Consider the following 19,585-nt stretch of genomic DNA (forward strand, 5'->3'; position numbering starts at 1 on the left):
ACACTGATTAGTGCAGCTTTAAGCTTTTCTCCAGTAGGATCAGCTGAATTACGCTTCACATACACACATAAACATCAGTCAAACCAGTCAGTCAGAGCAGGTGTGAATGAAAGAATGAAAGACAGGCAGGAACAGCAACACGTGCAGAGGGAGGGGACATACAGCGGCAGCCTGCACAGGCCTACAGTTCACATAGGAGACAGCAGGACGGGGCTTGACTGAGCGCTTCCAGTTGCTAAGAAGAGTGAGGAGCAGCTCTGGGATGGAGCCACTGCGGTAGTAAGACTTCAGGGAGGAAAAGAGGAGAGGAGCAAGAAACAGAGGATGACAAACTTCACAGCACAGTTGGCAATGAAGACATGTGACTATGCAGAAACCAGGAGGAGAGAAATAACAGAGGTGAATGGAATGTTGAAACTCTGCAGAAACATGAGCCTCTCGGGGCTGATGGGATGCCTACCCAGCTGGTGCTGCCCCCCTGACCCTTGGCAAAGAGCAGAGAGGAACCCTGCAGCACTGTCCATGATGAGGTCCAGTTCTTCCTGTTGGTCACATTAAAACAAAGACAATATGAGTCTCAAAGTTTAGAAAAGACTCTTGAAAGTTTATCAGGCCACTGAAAAAGTTCCTAAAATTCCTACCTGACTTTCTTTCCATTTTCTGTGATTTTGGTGACATTGAGGACTCCACACTTCTCTGAAGGCTGAGGATGAAGACACAGATGCAGATAAGAACCTGCTAGAAAACATGCATTAAAACACACACATATCCACACACACGCTGAAGCTTGAGAAGCAAATGGGCAGTGTCGGAAGTTGGCAGAAGCTGTGCTGTTTCATGTTACAACCAAATATCACCAGCAGAGGGCACCCTACGACTGCAGGGAAGTGCTGAAACTGCTGCACTTGTGCTGGTTGATTTTTTAAAATTTTTTTTAGCATTATGTTAGATGTGATGCAGTTATGTGTGGGATGTGGCATGCAGCAGATGAGAAAACCAAATGGAGAGTGAAAGAAGAGGAGGGATGTATTTGGATGCAGGTGAAAGAAGGATGATGATGAGTGCAGTGCAGTGCAGTGCAAGCTGGGATACTAACGGTCGAGGGGTGCTTAGGAGATGAGGGGCAGGAGTCAGAGTCTGGAGAGCTCTGCTTGGGCACCGGAGCACACTCCTATCCAATCAGAGGCACAAGATGATGAGTTTTTAATAACTACCAGCCAGCTACAAGACACATGAAGATAGTCAGTCTGATGACAGTGAGGAGAAGAGAGTGGATCAGGAACCTGGAGTGTAATCACAAGATTGAGTTGGATGTTAATTCAGGTCATTGAAAGATAAAGATTAAGGTAAAAGCAAGTTAGGATTTAGGTTACAAACAACATGCTCATGAGGAAAATGTGTTAATTCAGAGAAGGAGATTCATTCCAAGATGCTTCTTTCTTCCTGTGTATCTGCAGCCTAAAGTACAATCCACTATACACACGAATCAGACGCCTTTGATTGAGTCTAAACATGGATTTGATTGTCATAATTCCTAACAAGGTAGTTTAACAAGGTATTCTACTAGACACACTGACAATGAATCAAAACAGACCATCTGTTGATTAGAGAGGAGACTGCAGAAGAGAGGCTCTGTGTGGTACCAACTTTATCTCGGTAAAGAGAGAGACGAAATCTCCTCTTGTGCGGATCTGAAGCGAACCGCCAGAGTTTGAATGAGAACTGCAACAAAACCACCACAGAGTTAGCCTCCAATACATTTTATACCATCTAACAAACTAGCAAATTTGACATTTCGTTGTCACTGAAAGCTATCAACCTTTTAGCAGTCGAAAACTAATGATAATTTTTCATTCTAATGCCATAGGAAGTTTTTTGTCTGTCTGTCTGTGGCACTCATTTTGTTTAAACGTGAGAATGGAGAAACAGTTGTATGTGTATAGGGAAAAGGACTTGCTAAAGTATTATTACAACCCTCCATCCAAGTTTAAATTAATTTCACTATTGGCCACATGAGGCATAATTCATCTGTAAATTAAGTGCCCCCGTGAAGAATGTTCTCTTCACCTTCTTGCACCTCTTAAATTCTTCAAGTAATTTATGTTATACGTCATACCTGCTAAGATTGCACTGTGCGTTTTGCTTGTACTCCAGACCATTATTGGTAAATCTGAGCAAATTCACAAATTAATTGTCTCAAGTGACAAAGACACTCTCAATAAATGATGACACTGATACTTATAAGATGTTCTTGAAGTATTATATCCTTGCAAACTCATATTTCTTGAGAGTATTGTCAAGTGATAGACAGTGTACAATGTAAATGTAAATGGTTAATTCCCCCAATGTTGGTGTGTTCACAAATGAACACAACACAACATTAACCTGTTGACATTTTCACATAGATTTGAGGGATGTCAAAGAGAACACACTGTTGTTTATTATCCTATGTATATCCTTGTAATAATCAAAACAAAACTGTATTAATTCCAAGCTCCTTTATGGCCTAACTATCAACAATGTCGAGTTACTGTAGCAGTAGGAACTGAAGTTGCAGCTTGTTGTATCTTATTTGGTCAGTTAGGAACAGAGTAATAGTAGCAGGGTAGAGGCTGTGGTAATGAAATGCTTACATACTAATACTGAATTCTGCATTATGGAAAGTGTAGTGTTTTGGTTGACCCATAATAGAGAGTAGAAAAGTCAGGATATCTCAGATTCTACTGCTCTGACTTTAACTATTCTTTTTTATGTCTCTTGTGAACCTTTCAACTTAATAAAGGGGCAATAATTTGTGTCAGTTGTAATGGGTTGTCTCACTATCTCTATCTCACTGGCCCTCCATTAAGGAAGGACCAGCCTACACCTGAATATGCACAGATTCTAACAGGAATTAGTGCAAAACTATAACTTACCTGACTGCCACAACCCAATAACAGATATATTATTGTTTCAGTTGTGTATATTCACCATCTGATAATCACAAACAACCTGATATAAAACACAGGTAGTAAATCTGCTTTTCACTTGAACAATTTGCCACCCTTTGCCAAGACTCCCAAATTCAAGAGACAGATTAAGCCATTGAAAGATTTCCCTCTGTTGAGCTGGAAATGTAATTAGTGTTCAGGGATTAAACTCACTGCCAATAAGAACGGTAATGGAAAGACCACACAAAAAGCCTGCCAGAAAACCTGCAGCAACATCATACCCAAAAGTCTGTGTGAACATTTTACTTCTCAGATTTTGGTTATTTAATAACACATATCAGGGGGCTACACAGTATCTTACCTTGTCGTTGAGGTCTAACACGTAGGTGCTGTGTCTCCACTTGGTGAGAACGATAGGATCCTGCTGCTTCCTCTCCAGACTGCGACTCTTGGGAACCTCGCCGGACTGAGGGGAGATATTATACTGCAGAGACAGAGAGGAGAGTGAAAGTTTAGACAACACAGTGTTATTCTAGCAGACTCTTCAGTACCCTTTCTCTCCCCTACCTCTCCTTTTACTGTCCACAGCACCATTGGACAGAGGGACTTCTCTTACAACCCCAGCATTGTCTTCCAAAGTCAACAGTAAAGTCCACTCACTGTACCCATGTCCACACTACTGTCCATTCACTCTGAGAATGGAGCGATCTATTCTGACCTGCTCTTAAGCCTCCAGATTAAAGGGTAAAGAGCCAGTAATAGTCAGTCACCCAGAGTTCAGCACAAACTTGGCTCCTCAGGCACTCATCCACTTACATTAACAGGACCAGACTTAAGACTATACAACAGGGGAGGAGGAGTCACACAAAAATGTGTTACTGGGTAGTGGTGTTAGGTGATGTAATATGAGAAGATTTTCCTTTCTCAAGAGTAGGAGATTACTTTACGGGGGATATTATTCATGTAATAGGGAAGACAAATTGTGGACAGCTATTGTTCAGGGGGTAATCTTACCTTGGGCAGTTCCCATTCTGACCTGGATCCATCAGCACTGTAGTAGTAGGGCCGGCCTTGTTCATCCACATGCTTTATCCACTGTAAACATAAACACACGTCAGCAAACACAAATATACACACTTTTAAATCCAATAATATTTGACGTGGATCCTATTAGCAGGGGTGACAATAAAATGGAGATGTAGAGTGTAGACAGGGTTAAATCTAAGTACAATCAAAAAACAGACTGCACCTTCTCCTGTGTGTATTCAGACACATAAAGTGTGTGTCCATGCTCATCCAGCTCCTCAGACCAGCCTCTGGGGGGCGACCCGTACTGGCTGTCAGACTGACTGGAGTGGGTGCTGTGGCAGTTCTCCTCAGAGGACAGCAGCTGAGGACAGACAAAGACAAGGAATAGAGACAGATGACTTAATGGTTCAAGTTTTAATACATAACAAATAAATAAAATACATGACACGACATTATAACCCTGATAGAAAAGAGTCACTAGAAAATGAATATTACTTCCTCTGACAGATGTGAGAATTCTTTTTCACCCCATTATATCAATAAGGGAAAAAAAACATACAATAGTAGCAGGTGTGCTTTATTGCAGAAGTGTTGTACTTCTACTTCTTTACTGGAGTACTTCCATTTTGTGCTATTAATACTTCTCCTTTACAACATTTCAGAGTCAAATACTGTACTTGTCACTTCATTTACTGTACAATTATTTAACAGCTCTTGCTACTAACAGATCCTTGGCACATTAAGATAATACACACAAAATTCCAAGTAGCTTTTGAAATGCTATTTACTGTTGCAATTACAGTTGCAATTACAAAGCTAAAGCCAGTAGCCTGTTTAGTAGCCTGTTACAAAGACTGGAAACAGATAGTCAGGTTCTGCCAAATTGATGCTTTTATACTTTGTTTCTTGTACAGACTAAACAAACATGATTACAATGCAAAATGTTATGGTAATTAGTAAGCTTTAGAGGCGCTTATAGGCACATTATTTTACCTTTGAACAAAGCCAGGCTAGCTGTTCCTTCTGGTTTCCAGTCTTGCTAAGCTAAGCTAACTGGCTACTGTGTACAGACATGACAGGAGAGTAATATGTAAAGAAAGCAAATAAGAGTCTTTCCCAAAATGCTAACAGTAGGCTTTATCTTCAAAGTGTTTATCTGTGGTCTTTTAGTGGACAGATAAGTGATTCTATAACAATGCTGAGTCCACCCGGTTTGAGGACCAAATTATAATCAGACTGATATGTTGATTAATTTTCTTTTGAATGAGTCATCAGTTCAGTACTGATTATATTTCAATTATTCTGTATATAATTAACCTCTCTTAATCTCCCTCATATGATACTGCAATAAATTATTACACCACACGGGGGCAGTGTTGGATAGTTTGGCAGGAAATGACAATCTGACAGGAAATCATAACTTCCCTATATCAAAGGCACTCTTGTTTCCCTACCTTGAGCTGTAACCACAACACAATTTTAAAAGTCCTTTGAGGTCCACCACACCTTTACCACAGTCTGTTTATTTAACATGGACTGCCAGAGAGTCCATTCACAGGCTGTTCATGTCCTCCATGTCTGAGGCTTCACCTCAGACTTTTCCTCACATACAAACTAAATACCTGAATCCTGTGTTCCAGCGTGCTCACAGAATGTGGTTTTGTGCATGCTGTGTTCATATTTAGAAGCCATAAACAGACGTCACAGGTATCACAATTATAATGAACTGTTCATAACTTGAAAGACCACAGAGAGAAATTGGCTCAAATGTCCCTCACCTCACTCTCCACTGTACCCTGGCTGTCTCCGCGGATACTGCTGGTGCTGCCGCTGGTGTCCCTGGTGCGCGGGGGCTTCCAGGTCCGCTCTCCGGTGGCTCTGTTGTAGTAGAAATGCCTGCCGCTCAGGTCTTTGTGGGTTTCCCAGTCACCCAGGATATGGAGAGGTGAGCCAGAGGGGACGGGGGGCAGGCTGGACTGTGAGATCTTCAGCTCCTGGAGGTTGGTGTAGACCGGGGAGTCGGACCGGCCTTGACCTGTAGGTGATGTTGTCTGGAGGAGGAAGAGAGGAAGGAGAGAGGTGGTCAAATCAGCTGACTCTGATGTACAATTCTATGCATTTGTTCAAGATTTAACTTTTTATCTTTCCTGGTATTCAGCTGGTATTCCCTGATTTCTACACAGTCAATTCAAAGATATTCCTGGAATTTCATAACCGGATGGAGTCCTGAAAACGTGCCACAGTCTGCTGAGATCTAAGTATTTGTAGGAATGTTGGTCCAGGTCAGCACATAAACCAGCAGCCATCACATCCTGGTTTGGACCATGGAATGTAATAAGCAGAGTGGTTTGTTGCAGCAAAGTTAAAATCACAAACACTCGCATTTAGCTGCAAAAACTCTCAGATACAGACCTGATATATCTATATAAACCCAACTTCTCCTTCGAAGTATGAAGGTGATGCGGTAAGTTAGGAGGATCGCTGACTGTCAGCTCAGCAGGATGCAGCTGCTGATCAAATCAGATGCCCACGTGGCTTGCAGACACTTTAAAACCATATCATGGCGATTCTTATCAGGTCCTCAAACCAGATGGAGCATAGTTACATAATCATTTATCTGTTCACTAAAAGACCAGATGCAACTTCTATGAACATAAAGGAATATTGGTATTAGCCCAGATTCCTTACTTCAAAAGACAAGTTACCAAGGGCTTCACATGAAGAAGAAAAAGGGAAAGAGGATAGAAAAGACAGATGACAATATATATGTGAAAACAAGTGCAATGAAGTGTAAGTGTAAGGATTAAAATCAAGAGTAGGCCAGAAAACAAACTGGTTATAAGATGCTTTTTAAAGTGTGCATTGGCCTGGCTTCTGCAAAAACAGCCAGAAGAGGACAGAGCTTTTTTTTTTTTTTTTACACAAAATTAACACAAAGAAGAAACAGTGGATTACACTGAATCCATATATTATGTGCAGTAAAATGTTTTCATATAATGCATCTGAAATATAACATTCACCAATGTGTTGATACATTGATACAACAAACAGTGAACAGATAGATTCAGTATTGCTCAAGAACGTTTTGAAAGGACACATGTTGCAAGGATTGAAGCTGTCACTTTCCTGAGACAGAACAAGCAAACCTCTTAGCAACGGTGTTGCCATAAACATTAGCATTGTGTAAAAAGAAAGTTGATTAAAATAAACGATAAAAGAATGAGGAACAAAGTATTCATGGTGCACAGTGAAGACATGTGAAAAGGAAAAGGAAGGGGAGATAAGAGTCTCAGCTCTCAGCAATGGGCTGGTGAGGTGTATAAGTCAACTAGTAGTATTAAACTGCTTTGTGTTTAGACAATGGATCAATATCAACATAACAGGGTGGTAATTTCTTTATATACTTGACTGGACTTACTGCAATTTTCTTTTTTAAGTAACAACAACTAATCACAGTCAATGCATTAATCTTAATCACAAATGTGGCCCCACAGTGTCAATGCAGACACATTTCAAAGTCAGTTTTTAAAGTCTTTGAAAAGTTGGCAGCATCTGAAGGTCACTCCACAAAAGCCAGAAAGCTATGTTTCCATGGCTACAGCTCAGAGCATTTAATGCTGTTGTGAATGCTTCTGAAAAATATTTTGGGTTTTGGAAGCAGCACTGTCTCTGAGACTCATGCCAGCCTTGTGACTCTCTAGAGAAGATCCAGCACCAAACATTCTGTAAAACACAGAGCAGATAAATGCCCAAATAGAAAAAAATTAGATATCAGAGACTGTGCCAGCACCACCCCCCTCTTTGTTTGTTACAGGTGAGGAATGTGGGGGGTGGAGGCATTTCAGTTAGAAGGTTTGGACTGTTTTCAGGACACAGATGGGACTTCCTGCCGGTCTTGGAATAACAGGAATATTTTTCACATAAATTATTATTTAATATCCTGCACACATGCAGGGGCAGAGGAAAGGTTTCAGTAGTGTCCTGCTGTTTTCAGTTAGGTTTGCCCGCTGTTTCTCAGTTTCAGTCCAACACACAGCAAGTGCTCCAGCATAGAGGCAAACCACTGAGAGATGATGGTTTGGCTGAACTCAGGTTCAGACTCATCAGTCACAACCAGAATGGAGCCAGTGTGCTGCAGTTTTAATTGGGTTTTCAGGGAATAATGTTGTAATGATCAAGTCTAAATGCAGAAGATTGAGTGTGGCCTGAAAGTGAGGGGTCAAATCCATTTGGATTCCACTCAGTCCAGACAAACCAAACTGTATCCAGTGGAGAAGTAATTAACAAGCTTTAACATCCATTCTGACAGAGGTTGAACTAAAACATTTTTCTGCTGTCTCCACTTTCATTCAGACAGTAATTTAACAATCATTTTGGATAGAATGGAGCGTGCACACAGACTATTACTGTGGCAGGACAGTGACTTGCATACTGTATATGTCACAATCATTTAACCTTGTATTGTTTTTACAGGGAGTACATTTAGTACAAATAAAACTCTAATAAATGCATCACAGCAGCAAACATTTTTGAAAAGGATCCTTTAAACTTGGTCTCTATATGTTGGTGACAATACTGACTACTGTACAACTACAGCTGAAAACTGTCAGTGTCCTCTGGTGGACAAACTATGTGATGAAGACACAGTTTCTAAATTACCTCAAATATTATCAACTGACAAATATGCTGATACTGATATATCAGTAACTAAAACCAGCCAAAAAAAAGAGAAGACTAACTGCTCCCTTTAAACTAAGCAAAAACTCAAAATATAAGTGATATCAGGATACAAAGAGTGTCCTCTTTTGCAAAAATGGACTATTTTCTATCAGAAGGAAAAGTCATGCAATGTACACCATATGCAGAAGTCTAACACATGCCTGGAATAGCAGGAGACAGCAGAGGCACTTTTCTAAATTTTTAATTGAACTCTATATCAAATGTTCTACTGGCCCACTGCGGTCACATGTTATCTGCTAGTTTCAGACAGGAAAACTTTTGTTAGGACCTCATTAATACTACCTGGAATCCAATCTAACAGTGTAAAGAGAACAACGCTGGTGATGGCTGCCAGTGACTGATGGAAAGTTCTCAAACTATAAATGGACAGTTTGAGGAAAATAGTGGCTACAGGACATGAAATCCATCTGTGCTGGCAAAGCAGGCAACCTGTTCTATATTAATCTAAGAGTGGACACAGTGCAAAGGTATCTGACATGGTAAAAATAACACTTTTAAGCCTTTTAGGCAAACTAAACAAAATCCACATATTTTCATGTCCATTGTGTCTCATTTCAGCTCCTTATCTGTTGTGTCACCTTGTATCCAGGGCTGCACACAAACACGTCGTCGTCATCCTCCCCGGCTCTCCTGTACCCTCTAAATATACTGAATGCACGACGCATGGCGATACACTGCGGCCACCAAGTATGACAGGACACATGCAGGCTTCACCTCCAAAACACACTCTCACACGCTAACTCCTTTTTTTCTCTCTGCCCTTCTATCTGTGGTAGGCGGCAATCTGAGACTGACAGTGACAGAGGCAAAGGGGAACAGGATCTTTCTACCTCACAAACACACAGCACAGTACACAGAATTTATCTGACACAACAGGAAATGATATAGAAAAAGAGAGGGCTTCCTCTATCAGAGTGTGTTTCTATGTGCATACTGACAGACCTGACAAACTGGCAGTTTGAGCTGTTTCACCACAGGTTCTATATTTAACCTGGCAGCTACAATCAGACTCTGTGTGTCGAGGAAAGATAATACAGCTGATCACTGCTGTGCAACTCTGTCGTCCTGCACTCCTCTTTCACCTGAACAAATGAGCACTGAGGAGACAACCAACAGTGTATTAGGAAAGTTTCCGATTTGAAGAGCAAGAAAAGACACTGAGACAGAGCTGCAGGAAGAAAAAGCAAGAAGACAAGGAAGGGATGCAGTGGAAAACAAATGTTCCTTGAAGAAAAAAGATAACTCACCAATTAAGGTTGAGATAAAGTAGCAGTGAGGTATATTTGCAGCATAATTCATACAAATCATTTGAAAATACCTCTGTTAGTTAAATGTTTTACATAATCTACTTCAGTCTTTCACTCAGGCATTTTGCAACAAATGTTGTAATGCAATTAAGATCTTTCAACATACTTGGTTTCGGTTTTGAAAACTTCACAAAAAATTTCCTTACAATCCTCACTGACAGGAGGTTTAAGGGGTTTTTATTTTCAACTAATCCAAAAATCCATGAGTGATGAACAACATGCAGTCATAAATCCAAACATGTTGCAGACAATATATACTGGCTGAGATATTTCTGCTTTAGTCATTTTCTCATTTTCCTGACGTAAACCTACTCAGATTAAAGAGATTAAAGCTGAGACTTGGCACTTTAATGTAACAGTGATTACGTTATTTCAAACTGAATGTATTGAAACACAAAAATGTGTCACTGTCCAAATACCTGCAGCCTGGACTGTATATTTATGACTCATAGTACTACATGCTAATGTTGTGCCTGTGAAATAAGAAATCGTTTGCTGACATTATAATGTAATATATATCAGTGTTGCGGTTTGCTGCAGCATCCCCAAGTGACCAAAAATAATTGTACCTATTAATTTATCCTTCATGTCCTGGTACTGTGTCTGTGTTATGATCAAACAGGAGAGTTTCTATACTAACAAACTGACCTCCAATTAAAAAAAATCTGCACCTCAGTACCTTATCGACCAGCAGATACAGGTATATCTGTAATAATAATAACAGATTAAACTAGCTCATGTGCAGTCATAACAAATAGTTAAGTTAGACATTTGCATCTGTGATTAGTGAAGATGACTCTTCCCAAAATACACTTGTGATCAATAAGTGCCTGATTGTAAATCTTTCCTCACTGTATTTCCATAGGCAGATTCTTGGCGAGTTTGAAGTGAATGAGATGTGGCAGAGAGCTGGGAGGCAAGGGATCAAGACCTGGGGTCTCTGACAGGTAATTAAAAATAGAAAGAACCTGAGAGGGCGGGAGGGATCGCTCATACAGCCAGGGGAGGGAGGTGTAAATGAGGGATGGATGGAGAGAGTGAGAGATAGAGGGCATGAGTGAGGTGAGAGATGTGCTGTTGAATGAAGAACAGTCTTCTTCACAGCAGCAGCAGCAGCCTGTCTGCACAGCCATGATAAATGAGTTTCAGACTACAGGCCAGTGCAGCATCCCCACAAACTACATTATAATGCATTATGCAGCCTGGAGAGTGTGTAGGCACACCCAGCATGGAAATGTGAGATTAATTCAACTCAGAGGTCTAATGGAGTATGTGAAGGCAGAGGAGAACAGACACACACTGCAAAAGCAAAAGAACTGATGAGAACTGGTTTGATAATGGAGCCCAATGAGATTATGCTCTGCTGCATGGAACACAGTTTACTGTAGCCCTTGTATTTATCACCATGTTGGGAATACTACTCAGTGTTTCCTCTCTCCTCCCCCTCCTTCAGTCTATCCAGCCTCCTGTCCCACTGTGCTTGTACAATCACTAGAAAATGCCTGTGCCTAGCAGTGCGCTGTAAATTAAACCATAAATTATTGTACTTGTAAAGAATTGCAGGTCAGGGTGAGGGCAGCAGGGATGTGGGGCTGTAGTTGCAGCCTACATCCACTAGGTGTCTCCCTTGGGTTGGGAGGGAGGATGGGGAGCAGGGGCGCTGGTGAGTGGGTGGGAGTCTCCATCAAATGTATCTGGCCATGAGGAAAGTAGCGTGAGGGGGAGGGGTTTCAATTGGTGCACACATGGCAACCCACTCTGCAGCATCTCCATGCTGCATTTTAACACACCATTAGTATCTGTGCTGCAGATTCCACAGAGCCATACACTGTACACAGGAGCAGTTCAAATGGTCTATTCTTTTTTTGTAATCTTGGCCAGAGCTGTAATATAATCCAGTCACCTTGCTGCAGCTGATTCAGAAACTGCAGATGATTCACAATCCTGCTGCTGCAAGGATGAAGAAAGTAGACAAAGAAAGTAGAGCACATTACATCAGGTCTACCTGCTAGTATATAAATCACTAAATGGCCAGCGAGTACAATATGAAGCTGCCAGACCTCTTAAGGGTTCAATATACTTAAAACAATAGGTCATAGACGTGTTGTGCTCAGTGAGTTGTGCATAGGAATATAAGTGCACACTTTAAAGAGACTCTCCTTCAAGGAATTCATGATGTTGCATTTAATTCCACACATGAAAAGTGCCAGAGGAGAGCCTGAGAGAAGTTCAACCCCTGCCTAAAGTCATACCGCTGCAAAACTGGACAATCTCTGCATAAAGAGGGTGTGATTGTCTGGTTGGCTGTTCCCATAAGGTAAAAAGGACACAGCTGAACGCATGCTCCAATTCCAATGTTGGAAAGGGGTTTCAGAAACTATTAGGCTCTGTTCAGACCAGCATTGTTGCTGTGATAGAAACGCAGCCTACACATTCACTTGGATTAAACTACTTGTTGATGCAGTTGGATCGGGCATAAAAGCATAGGGACGATTGGCAAAAAAGTTAAATCTACTGTGGCGTTCTGGTCGAAACACTCATACATTTTATGCAGATTGAGGCCCTTACTGTAGATCTTCAGAAACTGGTTTGTTTTCTACAGTTCCTACAGCTGATTAGGCTTCACTTAATTATTATGTGCCACCCTTGTGGAACAAATTACCAGAAGATAATTGCCTATAATTGAGGTAAGTGTTAATTAAAGTTAATAACATTTATTTTTTATTTTATTTGTACATATACTCAGTTGCCAGTGAATTATGTACATCTTGCTAAAACCAGTACCATCTAATACAACATTTTATGTTAGTAGTGTTTTAGAGGTGATGATTCAACTTCAATGATCATTTCTGTTGCTGTGGAATTGTAATGCATTATACTGTCACCAAACTTTTAGTATTTCAGTGAGGGTATATCAAGTGTGCCTACTAAACTTGCAACTACAGCGTATGTCTGTGTTACATATATTTCCTGCATTACCTTAGACTTAGACGGACTTTATTGATCCCTTTGGGATGACTCCCTCGGGGAAATTACGTTTCCAGCAGCAAATACAGACATAACCTCATCCTTTAATATGCATTCTAATACTTAGTCTTATATGACTTTGACAGCCTCCCTGATCTAAATTTGCATTTTGAAACTGCCTCAGTGTGAGGTGTGCTAAATAAATAGTTTGTCACATGGAAACATTAGTCAGACATGAATACCTGAATTTCAGAGCAAATTTCATGTTAAAGGTTAAAGAGAAATGTATGACTCCCTTGGTAACATCATCACAGCTGTAATGCTAATAGAATTATTCAGTGTTAAGCTAGAAAGGTCTTTCTGTCTTCTGTCACAGATGGCGTCTGCATCAATATCACACCTCAGAGAGTGTGTGCGTTTCCCCTATAACTATGTTACATAATGTGATTGTGTAATTGAATTAGAAAAGGAAGTGTGGTAGGGTGGCGGGAGAAGGTGGCATGGTGACTGAGGGAGCTGCATGTGTGACAGTGGTGACACCCAGCCAATCAGGCGGTCATTCAGAGGAGTGTTTGAAGATAGGTCATGGGGTAAGAGGTGGTGGTGAAGGGGGGGGGGGGGGCACCTGTGAGCCAACGCATCAATCCACTCCCGCTCCCTCTGTTCTTTTTTCTCAGTCCTCTCATCTTTCCCCACCTCCCTCACCTCTCACTTCTGTTTCCTCACTCCATCCCTCTGCACACACACAGCAAACACTCCCTGCCCTTTTCCTCCACTGCATCTGATAATAATGCACCAAACCTCTCCAGCCATTCCTTCCTGTCTCTCTGCCCCCTCCCAGGCTCAGCCAACGCCCCGCTGCCACCTTCCATCACCCACTCCGTCTCTGCTCCAGGAGGTATGATGCTGATGATGATGGTTGTGTCCATATGATCAGATTAACCTACATTTCCACCTCGCTGGGCGTCAGTCAGACCACATTTGCCCACTCCCCCATCATCACATTTGTGGCATTTCACAAGCCAAACCCCCCCTCTTCACAAGCAGAGACTGACATACAGTAAACATGCACATACACACAAAAAAGATGCTTACTATCGCACACACACACACACACACACACACACACACACTGCTCCACACTTCCCTTAGCAACCAGTTCCAGCTTTGCACTGCAGTTCAGAAAGGCATTGTGTTAAAAAAGATCTCATATTAAGCTTGCAAAAAAGACAGAATAGTAAGTGAGTAGAAAAAATGTTAATGGAATTCAAATATTGACTTCACTTCACTGCATGCTCATACACATACACAAGTCAGCAAAACATGGCCAGAGTTTGTGAGTGAAAGCACAAAAGAAATCCAAGAAACCTTGGGATGAAAGTGAGTCAGCATCTTTTCACTCGTTGGGATGACGACAGCTACTTTCATTTCACGGATCAGAGGACTCGGCGAGGCTCACAACCTGACAGAGACGCGAGCAATTAACCTTTTGGTCCTGAGCTGATAGTGCTCAGCTAAAATGTCAGTTTGTGTCTGCGGAAATACACCCTGTTTCTGATAAACCTCTGGTAGCTTGGTGAAGAATAACTGGTCTAAAGAAACTGCTGCTAAAGATGCTACGGTAAAAGGGCATTTTAGCAGATTAGAGCACAAAATAGTTTAATTGTGTAGAAAACAAGCTGTAAATGACAGATGATTAAGAGTTCTTGTGTCAAAATGATATGTTTTACATCATTTCAAAAGCTTTCACAATACTAACAGGGTTGTTCAGCCAACATCTCTGCTGTTTTCATGTCTTCTGTGTAAGTAACAGAAGGGATTTACTTTGCCACGCACTGCCTCCCCAATCAGATTTTCCTCTTGAAATGTTAATGAGCAAAGAGGGAGAGGGCGGATTTTGAGGACAGGGGGAGCCTGCAGCCATGTTCAGTCTCATGTGCATATGGAGAAACGCTGTCGTTGGCCAAGACCCAGTCTGCAGTACTGGGCCGCAGATTCTGCAGTACAAATGTTCCAGTAAGTGAGCTTAACTAGAGCGAGGGAATCAAACAATTCATATCTGGGACAACAAGTCCATGGTTATTTTATAGGCACCCAATAGATCACAGGGTTTGGCTTCTATCTGAGGCAAAAGTGGAGTTGGAGCGTGAAAGCAAACACGGACGAGCCAAAATCAGCCAGACATCTCCTTTTTCGTCCTGTTCGTCTCTTTAAAGCCTATGGACACATTCCTGAAGTGTTCAAGAATATGTGTCTGCGTGTGTCTGGGCGTGCATATCAAATATCACCAGGTTCATGAATCAGAGAGGCATGTGGCTGCAGGAGTGAGAATACACACTCGCATGAGACAGAAACGAGAATGGTGTTTCTGCATATGCTGGTTACTGTCAGCATGCATGATATAATTTGTGTAACAAGCTGCTTGAGGCAGACGCCACCTGCGTCCTTGCAGCACCTGGGACGGCTTTGTCTCAGTGTCCCCTGGTGTGTTCAGTCATCAGATCTGTTCAGCCTGGGACACACATAGCTTCTAATGGCCTGGTCACGACACAAAATGGTACAGTAAAATTAATATGCATATTATAGATATTTGGTTGTAGAAGCTTGGTGACTATACTCTCTACTGCTGTAGCTGGTGAGCTAACTTGCTAGCTAGCCAGGCAAGTGCTCAAGTCACAAAAGCTCCCAAAGCTTCTCTCTACCTTCTTCTCTGTCTAGCACTGTCAAGACTGCTTGCTATTGGGCTTTGGTGAAAATATGCCTGTCTTTACGTACAAGTTTGAATCCAGTTTGATTCCACTGGAATAAACTGAATGTGCCTCCAAATGTCACAGTTTTAAAAGCTGGTGTGTTCATGAGTTTACTTTTGAGAAACACTAAGAGAAAAGGAGTTTGTAAGTAAAAGACAAACACAAAGAGAATGCATGACCACATGTGCATTCTATGCAGAGGCTCCTGTGTCTCTCTTCTCTGGAGTGGGTCAAAGGCCACAGATCCACACAGCAGGAGTGACTCCCAGACCCCAAGCAGTCTGTCTTGCCTGGGTGCTGTGCTCCCACCCCTCCTCCTCTTGACCTCCTCCTTTTCCATCTGTGCCAAACCTGGACTCAGATACGCACCCCTCTCTAAAAGCTGCTCAACAGTCAGATAGCTTCTGTAGTCTACAATCAAAGTGTGAGACTAACAGTCAGACTTGTGGGACGGGCTGACAAAGCTGCGCTGCAATCTGTTACCTACACAACCATCCAATAAAAAGGAAGAACATGATGTGATGGATTCTGCGTACACTCCTAAGAGAGGAGACAGAACGGGAAGGGGCCCAATAAATGAATTCTGGCTGCAAAAGTCAAATGACCTGCCAGCTCCCTGACAGCATCAATTTGTTCTGTTTAGTCGTGGACAGGTTTGAGGGGAAAAAAATAGCGACGACATGCTGAAGGAAAATTCAATTTCTTTCATGGAACCGGCACTGCCAAATCTCTCTCTTATTACTTATTTTGAAAGGTCTTCACTGTACAAAGACTCTCTATGTTCAAACTCACTGCCATCAGGTTCTCTTCCACTGTACGTCCAAAACAAACAGAGTTTCTGTGCTTTATTGACCCCACTAAACATTACACATTACATTCTGACACTTAGGACAATGCAAACTTAGTGTCAGTACCAACTGCTTTTCTGCATCCCTTCACATGCTCATAAACTGTACTATGGCAATAACATCTCCAGGATATAAAAAGAGGAACACCCAGGCTACATATGTACCATACAGCTGGCATCTGATCCATCCACCCGTGGCTCTGGCTATTAACAGAACAGACAGCGCCACTGTATTTTAAGAACTATTTTGCTACTAGAATTTTTTATTTCTATTTCTTGGTGGCAGGGTGCACAGGGCTGAAGCAGAGACTTAGCAGCATTCTTCCATGGCTGACAGCTGACAGCTAAACCCCCAGTTAATGACTAATCCTGCCTTAATGCCTTCAGCATGATTGGTTCGAGCTAATTACACTCACTCCCTGCCCTGGGTGCTGAATGGCTGGATGGTCGGGGCGGGGCTGAGCTAAAGGCAGTGTGGGTCCTGTGCAGCGGAGGCCTTCATGGTGACAGTCAGAAAACTAATTTGTAACTATTTTGATTAAACTACTATTAAACTACTTTGATTGAACTACTTACCTTGGACTCTGAAGATGCACATTTTTCTCTATTTTCTGACATGTTACATACTAAACTAATTAATCAAATAGAGTAATTGCTAAATTAATCAATATTGGTCTAAACATAGGTAAAAATAGAATATTTGATTCATAATGATCTGACTGTGATTTTTCCACCATTATCATGGCTGTTTGCTGCCTTTTCAAAACACATTTTCCAACATTACCACAACAAGAAAAGTGTTGTTGTCTGTTCCCTTATTACTAAATTGAGGCAACAAAGTGGAGGCACTGAAAATGATATGATCAATGTTAAGATCAAAACATATTTTACAATAGGGATACATGGACAGCTTTCAAACAGATTGGTGTTAGTTGTAATTTGTTCGAAAAATGATTTATAGTTGGTTTCAGATCAATGAAGAGCTGTACTATGCTGGTGTCTGGGAAAGAGCAGCACATCAGTCATGGATTCAATACTATATAAAGGCTAGTTTAGATAAATTCATCAAAAGCAGACGTGTCTCCAGTCGTGTGGTAAATGGCATGATGTTTAATACAGTGTGTGCAGCAACACAGGCAGAAAACTCTGCTTCTGCACTGCACAGAGTAGAGTGGCACTGGGTCTTTACATGAAGCCAACATGGGTCGACCCACATTCAGTATTTTGCTGGTTACTAATTTGGTGTGAAAGGCCTATTAGCTACCCATATCAATTCTCAAAACCAAAACATTAAATTCATTATTGTTTTTTATCTCAAGACAAGATTGTATTTTTTAATATAACAATTACACTGGATACAATACATCTTATTGTACGTTACTGAATAGATTACCAGCCATCACAATCCACAGCATTAAAAAAACAAATCTATTTGTAACGTCTCATTATACCCTGGAACCAGCTAATATGAGCCAAAACACCAGTAGCTCTCTCTTTGTGTCTTTAGCACTGGTCTAGAAGGCAGCTGGCTGTGGTTTATAGCAGGTTATTAATATTCCCTCAAATCTTCCTGCTAATCTGCTCTGTTTATGTGGAAACAGACAGAGATACTCAGAGGGTCTCTAAGGGCTGGCAGGGGGAGAGAGGAGGGGGGACCCTGATTTCCCTCTGCTTCAGCAGAAACTCCAACCCAACTCCTTTTAAATGGGATGATATCCTCTAGAATAATTATGAGAGCAAAAATATTTAAAATAAGTAAATTTACATGGAATGGAATGGACTACGTGTCACATTCACCCATTCACACACACATTCATACAGCGCATGCTCTGTGCACAAAGCGCTCTAATGCATCCACACCCATTCACACACCGATGATACATCAGGGGCAACGTGGGGTTCAGTATCTTGCCCAAGTATGCTTCGGCATGGACTGGAGAGGCCAGGGATCAAACCACTGACCTTCCGATTAGTGTATGACCCATTCTACCTCCTGAGTCACAGCCGCCCCACTTACATTAAAAATGTCTTTGAATGCAGTAAACAGATTGTCCCATCTTTGAAGTAAAAATGCATTAAAATGTGCACTGACTCAAGTGACATCACTTGAGGATATTAGATTTCACACAGCTCCCTCTGGAGACACAAAAGGTTTTATACAACTTCCCCTTTCATCCTAAAAATGTTGGATGGGGCTGAGGTCAGGGCCGTGTGTGTTACCATATGACCGGTAAATTTGATTAAACAAGCCAGTGTACCAAAGCAAGCATGTATGTAAACAGGCATGTTTTCATTTCTAATAAACCTGACCGGAGCATGAACCAAAAGTCACTTCCACTTTGCAGCACACTCCTGCACATTTCCCTCTCAGGCTGCCCAGTTAGCCAAGTCTTTGTTGTCTAGAAACGTCAATGAGACTTCCCATGCAGCCTTTGTGGTCATGAGAGACTAGGAAGGTTTTTTACATGTGTAACACACATTCTTCACATTTAAAGAAAGCCCCATGAGTATATAAGCCTCGTCATGTACAGGAAAATATCACTTACTGTGTACAAGGAACAAAGTCCCTCAGTACTTCCTATGTTAGTAGATTAAGTTTCAGAAGAAGAAGATTTCAGGCAGATGTGGGGTTAAATGCGTGCTATAAACACGCTGCTATTAGTATTACATCTCTTGCTGTACTCCCAGCATGTGTCTGTGAGTTTTTATCATCAGAGGCACCTTAAGATCAAATTAGTCAAGTTCCTATGAATCCTGAGCAGCTGAGAAGAAAATAACAGGATGTGTCATTCAGTTCATTGCCAGCATGACCACATGATGATTTCCAACACAGTCATAACTACACTAAAATTACATTTCAAGCTGGTATCAGCTTAAACCTTGAATGCATTTAAGGATGAAAATGCAAATAAATCAATAATAAAACTGAAAGAAATGAATGTTATGGTCAATTGATGCTAGGAAAGTGCATGCACACTCCTTCCACCATCCTCATGTCAGGACCCAGAAACTTTC

The 19,585-nt window shown here is 41.5% G+C and overlaps 1 protein-coding gene across 1 annotated transcript in view; it reads right to left on the minus strand.

Moving 5' to 3' along the window:
- The window catches only part of arhgap12b (Rho GTPase activating protein 12b), a 53,041-nt gene that overhangs the window by 7,479 nt on the left and 25,977 nt on the right, over window positions 1–19,585 (minus strand). Inside the window, 9 exon segments of the mRNA XM_051067009.1 lie at window positions 163–285; window positions 461–542; window positions 642–703; window positions 1,097–1,171; window positions 1,648–1,722; window positions 3,292–3,414; window positions 3,945–4,025; window positions 4,180–4,320; window positions 5,738–6,010. Of these exon segments, the coding sequence (XP_050922966.1) occupies window positions 163–285; window positions 461–542; window positions 642–703; window positions 1,097–1,171; window positions 1,648–1,722; window positions 3,292–3,414; window positions 3,945–4,025; window positions 4,180–4,320; window positions 5,738–6,010 (1,035 nt within the window).

Source organism: Lates calcarifer, linkage group LG24 (assembly GCF_001640805.2).
Source record: "Lates calcarifer isolate ASB-BC8 linkage group LG24, TLL_Latcal_v3, whole genome shotgun sequence".
Taxonomy (NCBI): Eukaryota; Metazoa; Chordata; class Actinopteri; family Centropomidae; genus Lates; species Lates calcarifer.